General features: G+C 50.1%; 1 protein-coding gene across 1 annotated transcript in view; it reads left to right on the top strand.

The window, feature by feature from the left end:
• Positions 1-16507, top strand: part of RABEP1 (rabaptin, RAB GTPase binding effector protein 1) — a 62794-nt gene that overhangs the window by 16492 nt on the left and 29795 nt on the right. Inside the window, exons 2-3 of the mRNA XM_069094157.1 lie at positions 9690-9818; positions 13069-13272. Coding sequence (XP_068950258.1) covers positions 9690-9818; positions 13069-13272 — 333 coding nt within the window. The remainder of the gene's footprint in view (positions 1-9689; positions 9819-13068; positions 13273-16507) is intronic.

Below are 16507 nucleotides of genomic sequence, written 5' to 3'. Positions count from 1 at the left end.
GAACGGGGCCTTGGCCATATGTGTATCACAGTCCCCTTTGTCAGTCTGAACCCCTTCTCAGAATAAAGTTTTTAAATGCATGAAAACAACACTGATCAAAATGGAGAAATAAGACAAGTCCATGGATCCAGGTACAGAGGGAGAAGAGAAGAGGGCCCAGGCTTGGGGGACAGGGTCTGGGCCATGTCCTTGGGGTGCGCAGCCAGGAGACTAAGAAGGGAGGAGAGTCAGGAAGGGGAGCCCCAGCAGCCTCAGAGCCCCCCCGCTTACATACTCAGAAAGGTCCATGATAGGATTTTAGGCCTGCACTCTTCTGACTGCTGGCCTTGTGGTCTTCCCAGCAGAGAGCTGCTGCCCCTCCCAGGATCTGGCCAGGCCCAACTCAGGCCCGCTCCCTTGGCAGTTGGGCCCTAAGTGCCTGGTTTTTCCCAGCGATTTCCTGGATATTTGTCCCTGTAGTGACAGTGCAACATTTACAGCTCCCACTATCACAATAAAGACCGTGACTATGAGTATTGCGTGATGTTCAACCGCAAAATATGTCACTCTCCAGATAGAGGATAAAGTTGAAGGATTTATTTAGATACCAGAAAAACGAATCCCAAAACCAGTAAGCCAAAATACCAAAGATATTCAGAAGCCATAATAATGCTGAGAGACATGCCATCTTTTAGCCTTCCCACAAACTAATAGGAGATCAGTATTTACTCACAAAACTCTCTATCTCTTTGCCTGAGCTCCTCTGTCCCCAACTGTCTGACTCACTCTGTGCCCAGCTTCCTGTAGTCTCTAAGGGTCAGAGTTTTATCTTCACAGCAGGGGAGGTCTTCAGACTCCCTGCCCTGCATATGTGGGAAGCTCTTTGAGGCTGGGGTCTGGCCTTACCCTCTTTGTCTGCTGTCCACAGGGGCATCCTGGGCACAGCTGGTTGTGCAGTGACTTGTTTTCTGAGCTTTGCTTAGGGCATTTTTGTATAAAGTGCACAGGAAAGTGAGACCTTGATTTTGTTCTCTTGTTGCCATCCCTGGATGACTGAGTCACCTGTTGTTTCCTCAGATAGATCATTGGCCTCAGTGGGACAGATGAAAAATGGATTTATATGTAAACTAGAGGGAGAACATTTCTTTTTTCCCTGCTCTGCCCCCTGGCATTTTTGTCACGTGGATACCCCGAAAGGGCAACTTGACCCTGTCGTGCCCCTGCCCAAGGAGTTTCTCTGTGACTTCCTTTTGCCCTTTCAACTCTAGCTCTAGCCTGGCTTTCCAGGTGAATCCCACACTCCTGCCGCTCCTATGCGCTGGGTGCAGCCCCTCCATCTCCCCTGTCAGCCTCCCCTCACTCTGAGCTTTGGTACCACTGACCATGTTCTTACACGGTCCCACACACCCTTAGGGTTGTTCTTCGTTAGGGGGGGCAGAGAAGGGAGGGGGGAGTGGCCTGTGTGTGTACTTTGTTCTGATCAGACCGCATTTTTTCTCCTCATAGGAATTATTTTCCTTTGTTTCTTCAGAATTTCCTGTTAGAGTGTCTGTCATTGCTTCTGGCTGCCTTCCTCTGAAGCGTTTTAGTTCCTAGGATCCCCTCTGATCCCTTTGAAATCTGTTCTCCCCAAACCTAAGTGCAGATCAGATCATGTCCAATTCCTTCTCCTCCTCTGTCACAAACTCCAGGATGCTGGGAGGGATCTCCCTCAGGGTTCCTTACTGTCTTTCCTACTGTGGCCAGTGAAAAACCCAAGAGACAGAATTTCTGGGTAATTAATATTCCATTTATTAATTAGGCCAGCTAATAATCAACAAATTAATGGTTTCTCTCAGAAAAACCAAAACCTAAACCCAGACAGCCTGAAAGCCTTAAATATTTTTTGAAAGGGAATGCCTGTCACAAGTGAAAATCAGCCCCATTGGTGGAGGTGGCTACAAGCGGAGCCTTCTGTTGAGAAGTGTCTTGATCCTGAGCCTCAGCCCCCTCCAGATCCATCTGTGTCCTAACAGAGGAGTGCAAGGGCTGGGCCCCTGCTGGTGGGGCCTGGCCCAGCAGTCTCTTCAGCAGGCCATGTCCTTTAGAGATGAGCCTGTACTCTAAATGGGGACATACAAGGAGAAGAGCCTGGGTCCTGATTCACTAGTTGGTTGCTAATATGATAGCAAAGCAACGATTTCTCTCCCCACCCCTGGTTGGTGGGGAAGCAGATATAGAACAGGACCCCTTCTGAAGGGTGAAGTTCTAGCCAAGGCACATGGAGCACGAGTGAGCTGCCCTGTGCTGGGCACAGACAACACCTGAGCCCCTGCTGTGCTGCGCTCCCCAAACTCTCCATCTCCTCCTTTCTCTTCGGGTGATCTGTACAACAATCGAGTGGCATTGCTCTTCGGCCACATGCTCTCCAGCACGCTGCCTTTCATCTGCAGGACTGCCCAGTTTGGAGCTGTGTCCAGAAAGTCACTAAATTGACCTAGCGATGCCACGGTTAGGCCTGTGCCCCAGAGATCAAAAAAGGCAAAATTCCCCATGTGCAAAAATATTTAGGATGGCTTTTGTGATGGCAAGATTGCCAACAAAAGGCAGTGCCCACTAATTCAGAAATAGCCAAATGAATTAGTGACTCAGTGGAGAGACTGAGGGGTCTAGCCACTGAGTAAGTTGTGTGACCCTGGGCTAGTTAACCTCCCTTGGCCTCAGTTTCCCTGTCTGGTGATAGCCCCAACCTCACATCCTGGGGTTCTTAGGAGGGTCCAGTGATGCAGGGAGCTTTGCCCATCTTAAGATACAGTATAAATGCCAACTATTCTTGTTATATGGAATGGTTAGTATTTTGTTTCTGGATATTGGCTGGTGATAGCAACTTGTGAAGACCATGGAGGACTGTTGTATAGGAGTTCAGTCAACCTAATCCCAAGGAATTTAAACTAAAAACTTGAGGGGAAAGGAGAAAAGTAACTAGATGAAAGTGTTAAACCGTGAAGGACAAGAGGGGTGTGAGCTGGAATAGCAGGAGGGAGAAGGGTTACCCTCTGACCCACAGATCCCACCACTGGCCAAGTGATAGAAAGAAACTACACTGAATACTTGAGAGCCCTTTTTGTAGAGGCAAAGATGTGCAGACAAAGTCGATGCCCATGATTGCGGAATGGCTAACTGGGTCTACCTAGATGAGGGTGACAGCACTGCAAGGAACATGGTTGGAAGAAATGACGAAGATGCTTTTGGTCCTGAAATGGGGTGGGGATGGGGGGAACATCTGCAAACTCACTTTGGTGCTGGCAGTGAGAAGGACCATGAAGGAGCCTCTGAGCTCAAGTTGCCCGTAGGCACAGAGTTGGGGGACCTGCGTGGGGAGGAGCCACCATCTGCCCCTCTCGTCTCCTTACCTTATGTAAGGAAGGGCTTCCTGGGGGGAGGCAGAAATGTGGTGGGGAACAGAAGGGATGGAAAACACAGGGAATGGCTTTTAAGCAGTAGTCGAGGGAGCTCCATGGCAATCCTCACGAGAAAATAGCAGACAAAAGACTTTTTAGGGTTAGGCAGCACAACAGAGCACTGACCCTGGAGACAGGAGGAGCTGAGTGCAAATGCAGCTTCAGACGCCTGACTCTGAAATTGCTCTGTGACCCTGATTAATTGATTAATTAACCCTGATTGCCTCACCAAAAAAAAAGAAGCAAAGTACTTTGTGAAGAAAAAATATAGTAATCAGGAATATGCAGGTCTGAGTCAAGAGTGACAAAAATGCGTGCCACATTGGATTGTGACCCACAGAATGAAGCCATGGGAAGCTTGTAGCAGGGAAAAGCCAGGGCCTGTTGGCTAGATGCAGACTGGGCTGGTTTCTCTTTGAAGGGGACAGAAAGGCCTTCCTTTGAACTTGGTTGGGAGGGGGAGAGAAGACTGGAACTTGAGTGGTTGGTTGGGCTTCTCACCCCTCTGGCTAACCTTCCTGCCTGGGGAGCAGTGTCTTAATGGAATTTTATTAAGACTGGTATCCTTGGGGCAGCTGGGTGGTACAGTGAATACAGCACCGGTCCTAGAGTCAGGAGGACCTGATTAGACAGATCTGGCCTCAGACACTCAGCACTTACTAGCCATGTGACCTTGGGCAAGTCACTTAAGCCCAATTGCCCTGCCTTCGCCCTCCAAAAAACAAAGACTGGCATCCTTTGGGGCAGTTTTGTGGCACACTGGATAGAGTGCTTGTCCTGGAGTCAGGAAGACGAGCTCACATGTGGCTCCATGACCCTGGGTGAGTCCGCCTCTCTGCCTCATCTCCTCGTCTGTAACGTGAGCTGGAGAAGGACATGGCGAACCGCTCCAGTTGTCTTTGCCAAGAAAACCCCGAATGGGTCACAAAGAATCGGACATGACTGAAAATTCAGGAGCAACAAAAAGATATCTGGTTGCATTTTTGGTCCCTGAGCACCTCCCTGTAGTCTAATTCCCAGTCTTAATCACTGGGCTAGCTTAAGCTAGTCTTGTTCAGTAACTTTTTAGTTGAGTTTGACTTTTCATGAAGGAAGAGTAGCCCCAAATGGTGGCAGGGAGGACACATGACCAAAGAGTGTTGCGCCCAGTCACACTCTCCACTTCTCTGTTTGCTTCAGTGCAGTCAGCACTGAGAAAGAGCCTACTGTGTGCCACACTGTGCTGAACACTGGGATAAAGTGGGGGAAGCCAGCAGACAGGAGGAAGCTGGAAAGGCGGGGCCTGGGAGTCCCCACATTATGCTTCGTGGACTAGAAACCAAGTAGGGGGTTAGTGATGGAAAGGGCCTTCCCCAGTGGGGGCTCATTTCCCTCTTTGTTTCTTGGGGCATGGCAAGGCTTTGTGCAGTACCTGGTACCTTGTTGATGTTTAATTAAGTTTTGGTAAGTTGAATGGACTCTGAGTCCATTTGGCTTCAGACTCTGACTAACTGTGTGACTCTGGCTCAGTCACTGAACTGCCTCAGCCTCAGTTTCCTTATTTGTAAAAATGAGGATAAAAACAGCACCTATCTTCCAGGGTTGTTATGAAGATGAAATGAAATAACTTTAAAGTTATATTCTCCCTGTCCCTCTCTCTGTTTCTCTCTTCTTCCCTCCCTCCCTCCCTCCTGCTCTCTCTCTCTCTCCCTCTCTCCCCCTCCCTCCTTCACTCACTCTCCTCTCTTTCTCATTGTTGTTATTATTACTAATAATAAATAGTGTGACATGACAGCAAAGTCAGTGCCACCTTAGGCTGTGTTAAGGGATGCCTAAGTGGCCAGAGGTAGGGAGGTCTTCATTCTCCTGTATTCTCTGCTGGTCAGGCCACATCTGGAGCTCCATGTTTGATCATGGGCACCATGATTCAGAAAAGACATAGACAGTGGAAGCATGTCCAGAAGGGAGAATGGGTGCTAGAGGGCCCCTATAGCAACTTGAGATGGTTTTGCTGGCTAGGAGAGGACGTAGAAGGACCTTCTAGAAGGCCTTGTCTTCCTCATGGGAATGGCAGGGGTTGGGGCGGGGCATCGAGCTTCTCTTCTGCTTGGCTCCAGAGAGAGAGAGCAGGGCTGCCAGTGTACAATGCTCAGCTTGGCAGGTTTAAGGGAAGCAAATGGCTGCCCCTGAGGTAAGGGGCTTCCGCCGCAGGCGGAGGGCAGAGACATTCTTGTTGTTGACTGAGTTGGACTAGGTGGCTTCTGAAGTCTCTCTGGCTCCATGGAATTCCCCAGTCTCCACTGATCATCGTGATGGTTGTGATGCTGGGCCACTGGAAGGCCATGATCAAGCGCACCCATTAGATTGTAAGCTCCTCTAAGACGAGGGCTGTCTTTTGCCTTGTCTTTGTATCTCTAGGGCTCTGTACGATGCCTGGCACATAGTAGGGGCTTAATAAATGCTTACTGACTGACAGAGCGAGTTGACCCCATCCCTTAGTATTCCTAGGGGATTGGGATGGGGAGAGTAGCAAAAGTCAAACTTTTTAGGATAAAATGTGTCCTGTTTCTGACATGAAGTGTGACTGGTGAGCGTGCTTCTCTGTGGGACGTGGATCATGGCCTGTACAAGTCTACCCACATAACGTAGCACAGTGGATGTGCTGGCTGCCCCTGACCCCATGGGAGGGAGGGTGTTAGAAGTAACCATGTTATGTTGTCAAAGAAAAAGAATTGCTCTAGTATGGTGTTCTGTGTGTAGCTACCAGTTTGCCAGAAACAGTTCTATTTAATACGACATTATTTTATATTAAAAACATTTCCAGCTTGGTGAGAGAGATGTCTAACCAGCACAGTTTCTCCCTGCCCTCTGACATGACTGCCCAACAAGGAAAGCTATCTTAAAATTACCATCTCCATGAGCATTCTAGGCTTTGTGGAGTAACTGGCCAATAGCCTCCCATTCCTCCTGGACACTCCCCTAGTGACATCCAAGGGTCCTTCCCACAGATCTGTATCTAGAATCATGACTCAATAGAATGGAAGAGGGGAGTTGCAGAATTATTGCAGAATAGACCCAATTCGAATCCCTTGATGGACCAGAGGGAGAAGACCTTAGTTGTGTTCTTGGTGAAGTTAAAGCTTTGTTTCCTGACCTGACACTGTTGCTGTTTCAAAGGCATTTCCTGGCACTCTGCAAAGAGCTTTAGAGAGAAATATTGTTTCTTTAGATTTCTAGAAAAGCTAAAAAAGGAGATTTTTAATTTGCCTCCACAACATTAACTCTTTTCAAACGAAAGGGACCAGCACGATTGTTGCCTTTGCTTTCCTGAGTTTTTGTCAGGAGAGAGAAAAAAAGACTGAGAAGGGACCATAGCGGACGCAGGAGGGGCAACATTGCCTGTCTTTGGTTATTATCTGACACAGCCAAAGGTGTCAGGGTGTCCTCTTGGGAAGCTGCCTCGTTTTGGTAACACTCAAGAATTTGGGTGGTAAAAGTACCCCTTCAGAGAAACAGTTGGGTTGCAGCTCCAGTAAAGAGCCTTGCCTGCAGGACTTTGGTAGCTGAGAAGCTACTCCTTGTTGGCCATCACTGTCCCTGTTCTCAAAAGGATTTCAGACCCTCAACTCTGACCCAGTAGTGACTGTGATCACTGTATCCAGTAAGACAGTAAGGATAGAAAGACAAGGGATGAAACCAGCCCTGTTCACATTCTAATGGCAGAGTTCACAAATACAGCATCAGTCTAGAGATATATTTACAGGGTGTTAAATATCACACAGTTGGGGAGGAAGGGCATGACTCTGTGGGGTCTGAGCTGCCTATAAAGGAAGGGACATGGGACTTGGTGAGGAAGGTCTGTGTTCGAAGCATGTTGGCTCTTGGGTATAAAGGTGCAGAGATGGGAGATGGAGTGATGCAAGTGAGGAGCAGAGGGCAGGCCCCTTGGGCTGGGTGCCAGTGAATGGGAAAGAAGCCATGTTCAGTGAGGCTGGGAAGACATCCTGGGACCCAGGCCATGGCAGACTGTAAAACCCTACCAAAGACGTTTCTGCTGGATCCTGTAGCAGGCTTTTTTTTTTTTTTTTTTTTTTTTTTTTGTCAGTTGGGGTTAAGTGACTTGCCCAAGGTCACACGGCTAGTTTTTATGTTTCGATTTGAACTCAGGTCCTCCTGACTCCAGGGCCAGTGCTCTATTCACTGTGCCACCTAGCCGCCCCGTGTATAGTCGGCTTTTAAATCTGGCATCTGTGAATTGTAAAAACAATGATAAATGTACTTCAGTATAATGGGTTTCCCTTGTAACATCATATATTGTAATTCTGATGAGAGGTCCATGACACCAGAAAGGTGACAGGCAGCCTGTGGAGTTGATGAAGTGTGGTTAGGGTAGCCTGGAGCGTGATGCTGAGAGTTGGGTGCTGCTCACTGGGTCGTTGGAGAGAAGGATGAGAGATCCTGTGAAGGGAGAAAAGGCCAGATGTGGGATAGAGGAGAGTGCTGAGTTCAGGATGAGCCTGGTAAGCCACCTGGGAGGTTGGAAGGATGGCAGAACAAAGTCTGGAAGAGGAGAAGGTTAGGGAGAAAGACTGTGAGTTCAGACTGGCTCTGGGGCATCAGCTAGAAATAAATGTCTGGAGGGCAGCTGGTGCTGTAGGAGAGGAGAAACCTGGGCAGGACTGAGCAATCTGGGAGTCCTCTGCATAAAGACAGTGGTAAAATAGCCCTGATGGTAGTTAGGGCTGACCTTTACTATGTGCCAGGCACCAGTTTGTGGGAGGGGACAATCAGTATTTCTTTTGATCCTCACAGCAACCTTGGGAGGTCCATGCTATTATTATCCCTATTTTACAGGTGAGGAAACTGAGGCAAACAGGTGAAGTGACTTGTCCAGGGTCATACAGCTAGTAAGTATCAGAGGCCAGATTTGAATTTGGCACTTCCTGGCCCATCACCTTCTCATCCATTGTACCACCTAGCTGCTCCTAAAATATGCACGCTGATGAGGTTACTAAGAGAGAGAATATAGAAGGAGAAAGCTCAGCACAGAACCTTGGGGAACACCCACAGTTAGAGGGTGCCATATGGATCATGAGTTGGTAATGGAGGCCTGGAAGGAGTAATGTCATGAAAATCCAGAGAGGAGCAGGGCGGTCAGCTGAGGCAGCAAGAGGCCTGAGGAACCGTGGTCAGATTTCCCAATGAAGAGATCATTGCTAGTTCTGGAGAGAGCAGTTTCAGGTGAGTGAGGTAGGAAGTCAGACTGGAAAGGGTTAAGGAGTGAGGGAGAGGAGAGGGAGTGGAGGCAGTGAGAGAGGAATGTGGCTGAGGGTGAGGTGGAGAGATGAGAGAGCTGGAGGGGAAAGCAGTGTCTAGTGGATGGCCTGAGACTTGGCTTGAAAACAGCAAAGAAGGAACCCCTTGATAGGGAGTGGATGCCTAAGGTTGGATGCACAGTGCTAGAGAAGGCCTTGGCGGAATAGTCTCTCCTGTTTCCGAGGTTCTGTGGGGCTCTCCTTGTCAGCCCTCTTAAGAAGCAGAGCCGTCTGGGAGCTCCCTCATGCCCGCCCATCAGTGTGCTGGTCCGTCTGGCCAGGGGAGTAGATTGATGGTGACGCCCCAGAGATGGGGAGGGGATGACCACCCCAGGAGCATCAGAATTAAGGAGGCCCCGGCCCGCCCTGGTTAGATAACTGAGTGAAACAGGTGTTTTTCAGGAACCTGAAAGTGGTGCTGGTGGTTTTTTAATGAGTGGAATCTTCTTCAGTTGTCTTGGTAGCAAAGTAGATTAGATCAGACTAGTAATTGATATGTCCCGTTGTGTCTTGGGGGAGGGGACAGGGATTGAGATGTTGATCTGACTCAAGAAGCAAGAGTAAAGGATGTTGGTGAGATGGCTTAGGGAATGGTGCAGCCGAGGCTTTGTGGTTCTTAATTTTTTTCAATGAACAATAATTTCTTTCTCTCCTTGGTGCCCTCCCCCCCCATTGCCACAACAAAAAGACAAACAAAACCCTTGTGACAAATATGCAGAGTTAAGCAGAGCAACATCCCATGTTGGGTTGGGAGGCCAAGAACCTCGTCCAGTTTGGGCAAGCCGAAGGCTCCCCATGGGACTTAGTTGCCCTCTGGGAAAGGCCTTGCATTCCCATCAGACTTCTCTAGATGGGATCTGGACCTGTGGTGGCCTCGGGAATGCTGGGTAGGAATGGCCGCCAACTTTGCTTGGCCTGTGGACACGTTGGGTTCTTTTAAGGCACTGAGACTCTTTTGGTTTTGGTTTTTTTCCAGTTTCTCTCCAGCAACGTGTGGCAGAGCTGGAAAAAGTCAATGCGGAGTTTTTACGCACAAAGCAGCAACTTGAGCAAGAATTTAATCAGAAGAGAGCCAAATTTAAAGAGTTGTATTTGGCCAAAGAAGGTAAGTCCCCCAGGTGTGCATTCCCCCCAGCCAGCTCCTCCTCCTTCCCCTCTGCAGAGAGGTGTCCTGGTGTACACCCCCAGCTGCGGGTGCCTGTGCCTGGGAGCCCCAAAGCAGGGGAAGGGGCCCAGGAGACAAGAAGTCGGCCTCTTGCTTTCCCTTTACCCCGTCCCCATTACACCCAGAGTCGGGGGCCTTTGGAAGTGGCCTCTCTTCACAACTGTCAGCACTTCAGTCCTTGAAGGACACTCTGATTGATAGTTGTTTTTACATCACCTTCATTTCTCAGCATAGCCCGTCCCTCTCCCCAGCCCAGTGAGCTGTACTTTATAGCAAAAATAAAACTTCACTTCACCCAAGCTAAGCACTGTGCTATCCAACGCTGTGAAGTCTGACTGTGTGCTTGCTTCCACTTCCAGCCTCTGCAAAGAAAGGAGAAGGGCTAGCGGCTAGCTTCTTTTCTCTTTTTTGGTGCCAAGCTCGGTAGCTGTTGTAAATGTTTTTCTGATTCTTGGCATGAGTTCGTGTCTTCCTGTACCTTTCCCCCCTTGACCAGCTACCCCAGAGGAGAAGGAGAGCAAGGCTCCCTGCTGTGCACCTGGCTGATCAGAGCACAGCCCAAGGGGAAGGATATGGCCACACCATGCCTCACTACCAGTTCTGGCCAGGCGCTCTGGGGAACGCCCCTAGGATGCTGGACTTCTCTCCTTCTCTACCACCTACTGTTAGCCTCAGGGGTTCTGTTTCTCTCTTCATCTCTGTAGTAGTCAGTGGCCTTTTAGGAGAAAGCTGCCTCCTGCCCCTTCTACCTGACCCTGCCTGCTTCTCCTTCCAGAATTCTCAGTCTCACTCTTCATCCTTCCTCTCACAGGCTCTCCATCTCTCAGTCTCACTGGGACCTGATGCCCTCTCTGGTCCCAGTGTGTCCTCAGCTTTTTTCTCCCCTCCAGGGGCACCTTCACTCACACACCCCATCACACTGGCCCTGGAAGGAGAGTCAGAATATCCAAGCACCCTATGTTGCCTTCAGTCTTCTTCAGGATCTTTTCCTCCTTTGAAGTCCACTCTGTTAAAAGTTCTTACCTAGTCCAAATTATGGGGCTACAATATCCAGACCTCTGGGTTATTCATTCTCTGCTTTCTCCAGGTAGATCCTCCTCCTCTCCTCCTCAGCACCTGTTTTTATTCTGGGGAAATTTAATATCCAAACACTTCTCAGCTCCCTTATGTCTCCCTAGGACTTAGACCTTTGCTGGCCCTCAACCACAGAGGGGACGATCACACACTAGAGCTTGACATCGTCCACGAGTGTGCCCCTTCCTCTTTCTGAGCACTCTGTGCTGTCCCGTCCCATCCCTTCCTGTCCCACCTAGACCCATCCTGTCCCATCCCATCCCTTCCCATCTCATTCCATTCCATCCCATCTCTTCCCGTCCCGTCCCATCCCATCTCTTCCTGACCTGTCTTGTCCCATTCCTATTCTGTGACCTCACTGATTCCTTCATCGGCTGCAGTGACTCCATCTCATCTCATCTTCTCTGGCAGACGCTCTCTCTGTCATCCTCACTCTTGTATTTATCTTCAGTCTTTCCCTGTCTCCTGCCTGCAAACAGAACCTTGTCTCCTCTATCCTCAAAAAGTCCTTACTTAATGGATCTATCCATCCTCAGCAAGGAGGAGGCACAGTGTCTAGAGCACCCAGTCAGGAGTCAGGAGACCTGAGTTCAAATCTCATCTTAGAGGTTCCTAGCCATGTGACCCTGGGGAAGTCACTTCACTTCTGTCTGCCTCAGTTTCCTCAACTGTAAAAATGGGGCTCATAAGAGTACCTGCCTCCCAGGGTTGTTATGAAGATCAGACGATGTATTTGTAAATGGGCTTTTGCCCATTGCCTGGCACATAGTAGGTGCTTGTTACTTCTTCCTCCCTACCTCTCACTTACTTTGCACTCTGGTGACATTGGCCCCCATGCCAAACATCCCCCAGGCTGGAATGTGCTTCCTCCTTTCTGCCTTTCGGTTTCCCTGGTTTGTTCCAGGCAAGTCAAAATACCACCTTCTCCCCTCAGACCCTTTGATGAGGACATCTCAGGACCCTGAACCTGAGAACTTTGGGAAATATTGCCCCCAGCCACCAATCCTGCCACTGTCCAGTCCTCACAGCCATCATCCGGGGGAGTAATTCCTGTTCCTAAATTTGCCATGGTTACTGAAGACACAGAAAATAGAATAGCCCCCATGATTCTTGTTCCTGTGCAGTGTTCCATACCAGACACTGAAAGGATTTGATCAGTAGAAATGATGTTGGAGACTAAGAAGAAGTGCCTCCTGAGACCTGAAACCTTCCTGTTATGGGGTCTCCCCGATTAGACTGAGAACACCTTGAGAGGAGAGACTGCCCAACTCTTGTATCTGAATTCCAAAGGCTTAGCACAGGACTTGGCACACAGTGCATGCTGAGTAAAGGCTTCATTCATCCATAGGTAAAGGGACAGCTATAAGCAAAAGAAACTCCACTGGTGAAGAGAAGAGTGTCAAGGGGCAATAAGAAGAGGGAACATAGATAGCTTAGGGCCAGGAAGGGGAGGACAGGGGCCTCAGCGCAGCTTCCTTCCCTCCTCTTGGTAAAGATGGAGTTGGGAGCCAAGAGGGAGAAGCAGGAAAGGACTGAAATCCGACTTGAAGACACCTATAGGATGGAGGAGGGCACAGAGTTGTCAGATGACAACTAGGTTTATTACAAGAGAAGTGAACGTGCATGTGGAACCCAAATGTTCAGAATCCATCGAGAAGTTTGCAGGAGAAAGGAAAGAGGAGAGAGCAGAAATTTCCACCTAGAGGGGCATGGCATAGGAAGGGGACAAGGACAAAATCCCTCCCAAAGGGGAAGGGCAAGGCCTTCTTTTTCCTTGGGAACCTCTAGACCATGCATATAGAATGGGAAGCTTATCTACACAGGTCCCAGACTGGCACAGACTGACTTCCAAAGACACACTGGGAGTCCAGTTTGGGATGCAAACAGCAATTTATGTCAGCTGTGGGGTGAGTGTGTAACAACACAAAACCCCATCCAGACCCAGAGGGGCTACGAGGACCCCTGGGCTCAGCAGGACATTGTCCAAGAGGACCCCCCCACATTCTACTGGGGACACGGTCTGTCCTTGAACGGTCCCTGTAGGATAAAATGCCCTCCAGAGCAGTTCCTGCATATCCACCTGCCCACTCTAACAGAAAGTCTTTCCTGTCTTCAGAGGACCTGAAAAGACAGAATGCCGTACTGCAGGCAGCCCAAGACGACCTCGGGCACCTCCGGACGCAGCTGTGGGAAGCCCAGGCCGAGATGGAGAATATCAAGGCCATCGCCACGGTGTCAGAGAACACCAAACAGGAAGCCATCGATGAGGTGAAGAGGCAATGGCAAGAAGAGGTGGCCTCCCTGCAGGCCGTCATGAAAGGTGTGCCGAGGCTGAGGAGGGGAGGGGTGCTGCTGACACATGGGCTGACGGGAGACCGAGGGTGGCGTCCAGGTCAAGGAGAAGGGGCTATCTCTGGTGTGTGCGATCTGAGCCCGGCCTTGAGAACACTGTAAAACATCTTAATGGTGACTCTGAGTTCTTTACACTCTTTGCAGAAATAAAGGCAATCACAGAATGATTGCAGAATCTTAATTGCTTCTGAGTAGGCCAGGTTAATAGAATACAAGTGATGCTACCGCCTAAACTAATTTACTTATTCAGTGTCATGCCAGTCAGTCTACCAAAGGGTTTCTTTATAGAGCTAGAAAAAATAACCAAACTCCTACGGAGGAGCAAAAAGGTCAAGCATCTCAAGAGAAATCATGAAGAAGAAGGGGGGGGGGGTCACTCAGCAGCTCCAGATCTTAGACTAGATGCCAAAGCAGTGACCCTCAAAACCATTTGGCATTTAGGGTTTGGAATAGATGTCAGTCGGGAACATGGGAACGCAGAAGCCTGGTGTTGGCTAAACCTGAAGACCCCAGCTGCTGGGGTAAGGGCTCAGCTTTACCCCCAAAACAGCCAGGAAAACTAGACAGTCCCCTCCATGGCAGATGTGCACGGGCCTTGGGTCAGATCCACTTTGGACGGCGTTGGTCCTCAGGAGGCTATTGTCTTGGCCCACCTGGGTCCAAGCAGGACCAGGCTCTTCCCCATTGTAGTCTTTGCAGATTCTCTTCCCCAGGGTAAACCCCCAGTTCTGTCTGCAGCGCTTCCCAAGTGAATGCAGTGCTTGCTGGCTTGTCAAACTGGGAAAGGCCTCAGCACAATTCCTGCCTTAGGCAGGGGTTCACCAAGACCTCTGGAGTGTTTTCAGATGACCCTCCTACTGTTTACGTCTCCCCTCCCCCTTACTGTACGATAACATTCCCTTGGCCATAGACCATACTTGGTTCACCTCGTTCCCAAGTGAGGATCTCTGGAAATGGCTTTGTGGAATCAATGAGTCATTTAGCCAGGGGAGCAGAGGACTTTGTTCTCTCGGTCTGTTCTTGGTGTGACCTGGACAGAGGACACGATGATGAACCCCAGGTCGGGACCTGCCAACAGTAGACTCCTGCTTTCTGCCCTGAAGGACCTTGGAGACCATTCTGAACATCCTCTTTTCCATACTAAAATTTGGCCTGTATGTGCCCATGATGCAAGTCCTCCTTCCACTGGGCTCTGCTGAGGCTGAGGAGGGGCCCGTGGTTTCCAGCGTCTATGTCAGGGGCACACATGCTCTGGCGAGTGTCTCTAGGTCAGGAGGGCTCTAGTGCTGTTCTGGTGAGGAGCCAAGCTGAGCGCCCCTCATCATGATGTGGCCTCCCAGAGACAAGGAGGCAGCCATGCCTCCAAGAGCCTCTCCTGGTCTGCACCAGTCGAGACACCAGAGCCCTCCGTTCTCCGTGATGGCAGGCATTCTGAGGTTTCCCAGGAAAGAGGGAAGCCAAGCCCCTCCTGTTGGGCGTTTTGGTTTCTTGAAATTGCTTATGATTTCAAAGAAGCACATTTAGGGTTAAGGTAGAATTCAAGGACAGTTTGGTCTCCGCTGAGTGTTGTGACCTGTGTGACTTAAGGCAGGTCACCTGACCCCTCGTTTCAGAAGACTCTTGGGCAGAATTAGAGTGACAGGGAGACCAGTCTAGAAGTGTTGCCCTTAGGCTTTTCTACAGATGGTCCAGGCACCCCCAGGGTGCACCAGCAGGGATGCAGCCTGGGGGCCGTCATGTGCTCTGATCCTTGAATCTTTGGGCTACAGTTTCCATGCATTTGTCCCTGTGCCTAAGGACAGTATAGATCCCAATTAGGAGGAAGCACCCACCACTCCAAGGTCCAACAAATACTAAGTGCCAGCCATCTGTCCTTCGGTGGAAGGCCACACGTGGCCACAGATGGTGGCAGGGGGCCGCCACAGTGGGGGTGGTGTTGGTGGAGCAGAGGGGAACCCAGTAGGCCTTGGCACCAGATGGGCTCTGGGGGCTAGGCCTGTGAGGGAGAGTGGGGAATCCAGAGTGACCCCTCTCCTCGGGCTCAGCTTGGCTCCTCACCAGAATAGCACTAGAGCCTTCCTGACCGAGAGGGTCTTGCCAGAGCATGTTTGCCCCAGGCAGAGTGCCCTGGACAGTGAGGGAGAAGGTAGGAGGGGGGAGGAAGAGAATGAGTTCTTTGGACACATTGAGCTTAAGATGCTTACAGAATATCCTTTTGGAGAGAGACAACAGGCCGTTGGCAATGAGGGACTTTGGGTCAACAGAGGTTAGGGGCAGGATAGGTGATGAGATCACCCAGTGAAGTTATGCCAGAAGGAGGAAAGAAGAGGGCCTAGGACCGAAACCAATAGAATGAAGGAGACAGAGAAAGAGGAGGGAGGAGAAGCAGGAGTGATGGGGCCCTGCAAACCCAGAGACAAGAGAGTGTCAAGGAGGAGAGAGGGCGGTCAGGGCCAATGAGCACGGAGAAGAGGCCATCGGATTGGGCCACAAAGAACATCGGTGTCTTTGGAGAAATCAGTTTGGGTGGAAGGGTAAGGTCAGCAGCCAGACTGCAGGATATCAGGAGAGAGGGAGGGAGAGGCCGCCTCAAGGACTTGGGCCACAAAGGACAGGAGAGACAGGTGACAGCTCGTGGGGAGAGAAGGGTCAGTGGGGCGATGGGGAGGGAGCAGTCTGCAGGAAGAGATGGGATGGCATGGGGACACTTGTGCAGTCCTTACATGTCCCCTGCCCTCAAGGAGCTGAGTGTCTGACCCCCCATAAAGGAAAGTTGAAGGAGCAGGGGGACATCGAGGGACCAAGCATGGCAGTGGCCAGGGAAGTTCTGGGGGGGGTCTGGTCTGAGGAGGGCAAGGGAGGGAACAGCTGGGGAGCTGGGTGAGAGACCCCTGGGTTGACGAAGCATCGAAGGGCGGGCTGGAGAGACTTGGGAAAAGAAGGGTTCTGTTGCCAGCTTCACAGTTGGGTTTTTGGTGAGAAAACTGCAACACTTTTGCAAGGAAAATTCTTTTCTTGTGTTTTCTGATTGAGACCTCTGACCTTTTTCCGTGATTATGTTTATTGGATAAGGTGAGAATAGTAGTTTTGTGAAGTTCTCTGTTGTCAGAACTTTTATTTGCAAGGTTTGACAATTGTGTCAAAAGGAGATGACACTTTACTGAGGCCTTCTAGAGTTGGGAGTTTATTTTAGGGTGCAGTGA

This window comes from Petaurus breviceps, unplaced genomic scaffold (assembly GCF_028583685.1).
Source record: "Petaurus breviceps papuanus isolate PSGF00001 unplaced genomic scaffold, PetGlider_PUasm1.0 215, whole genome shotgun sequence".
NCBI lineage: Eukaryota > Metazoa > Chordata > Mammalia > Diprotodontia > Petauridae > Petaurus > Petaurus breviceps.
This window is presented reverse-complemented; position numbering and strand designations above follow the sequence as displayed.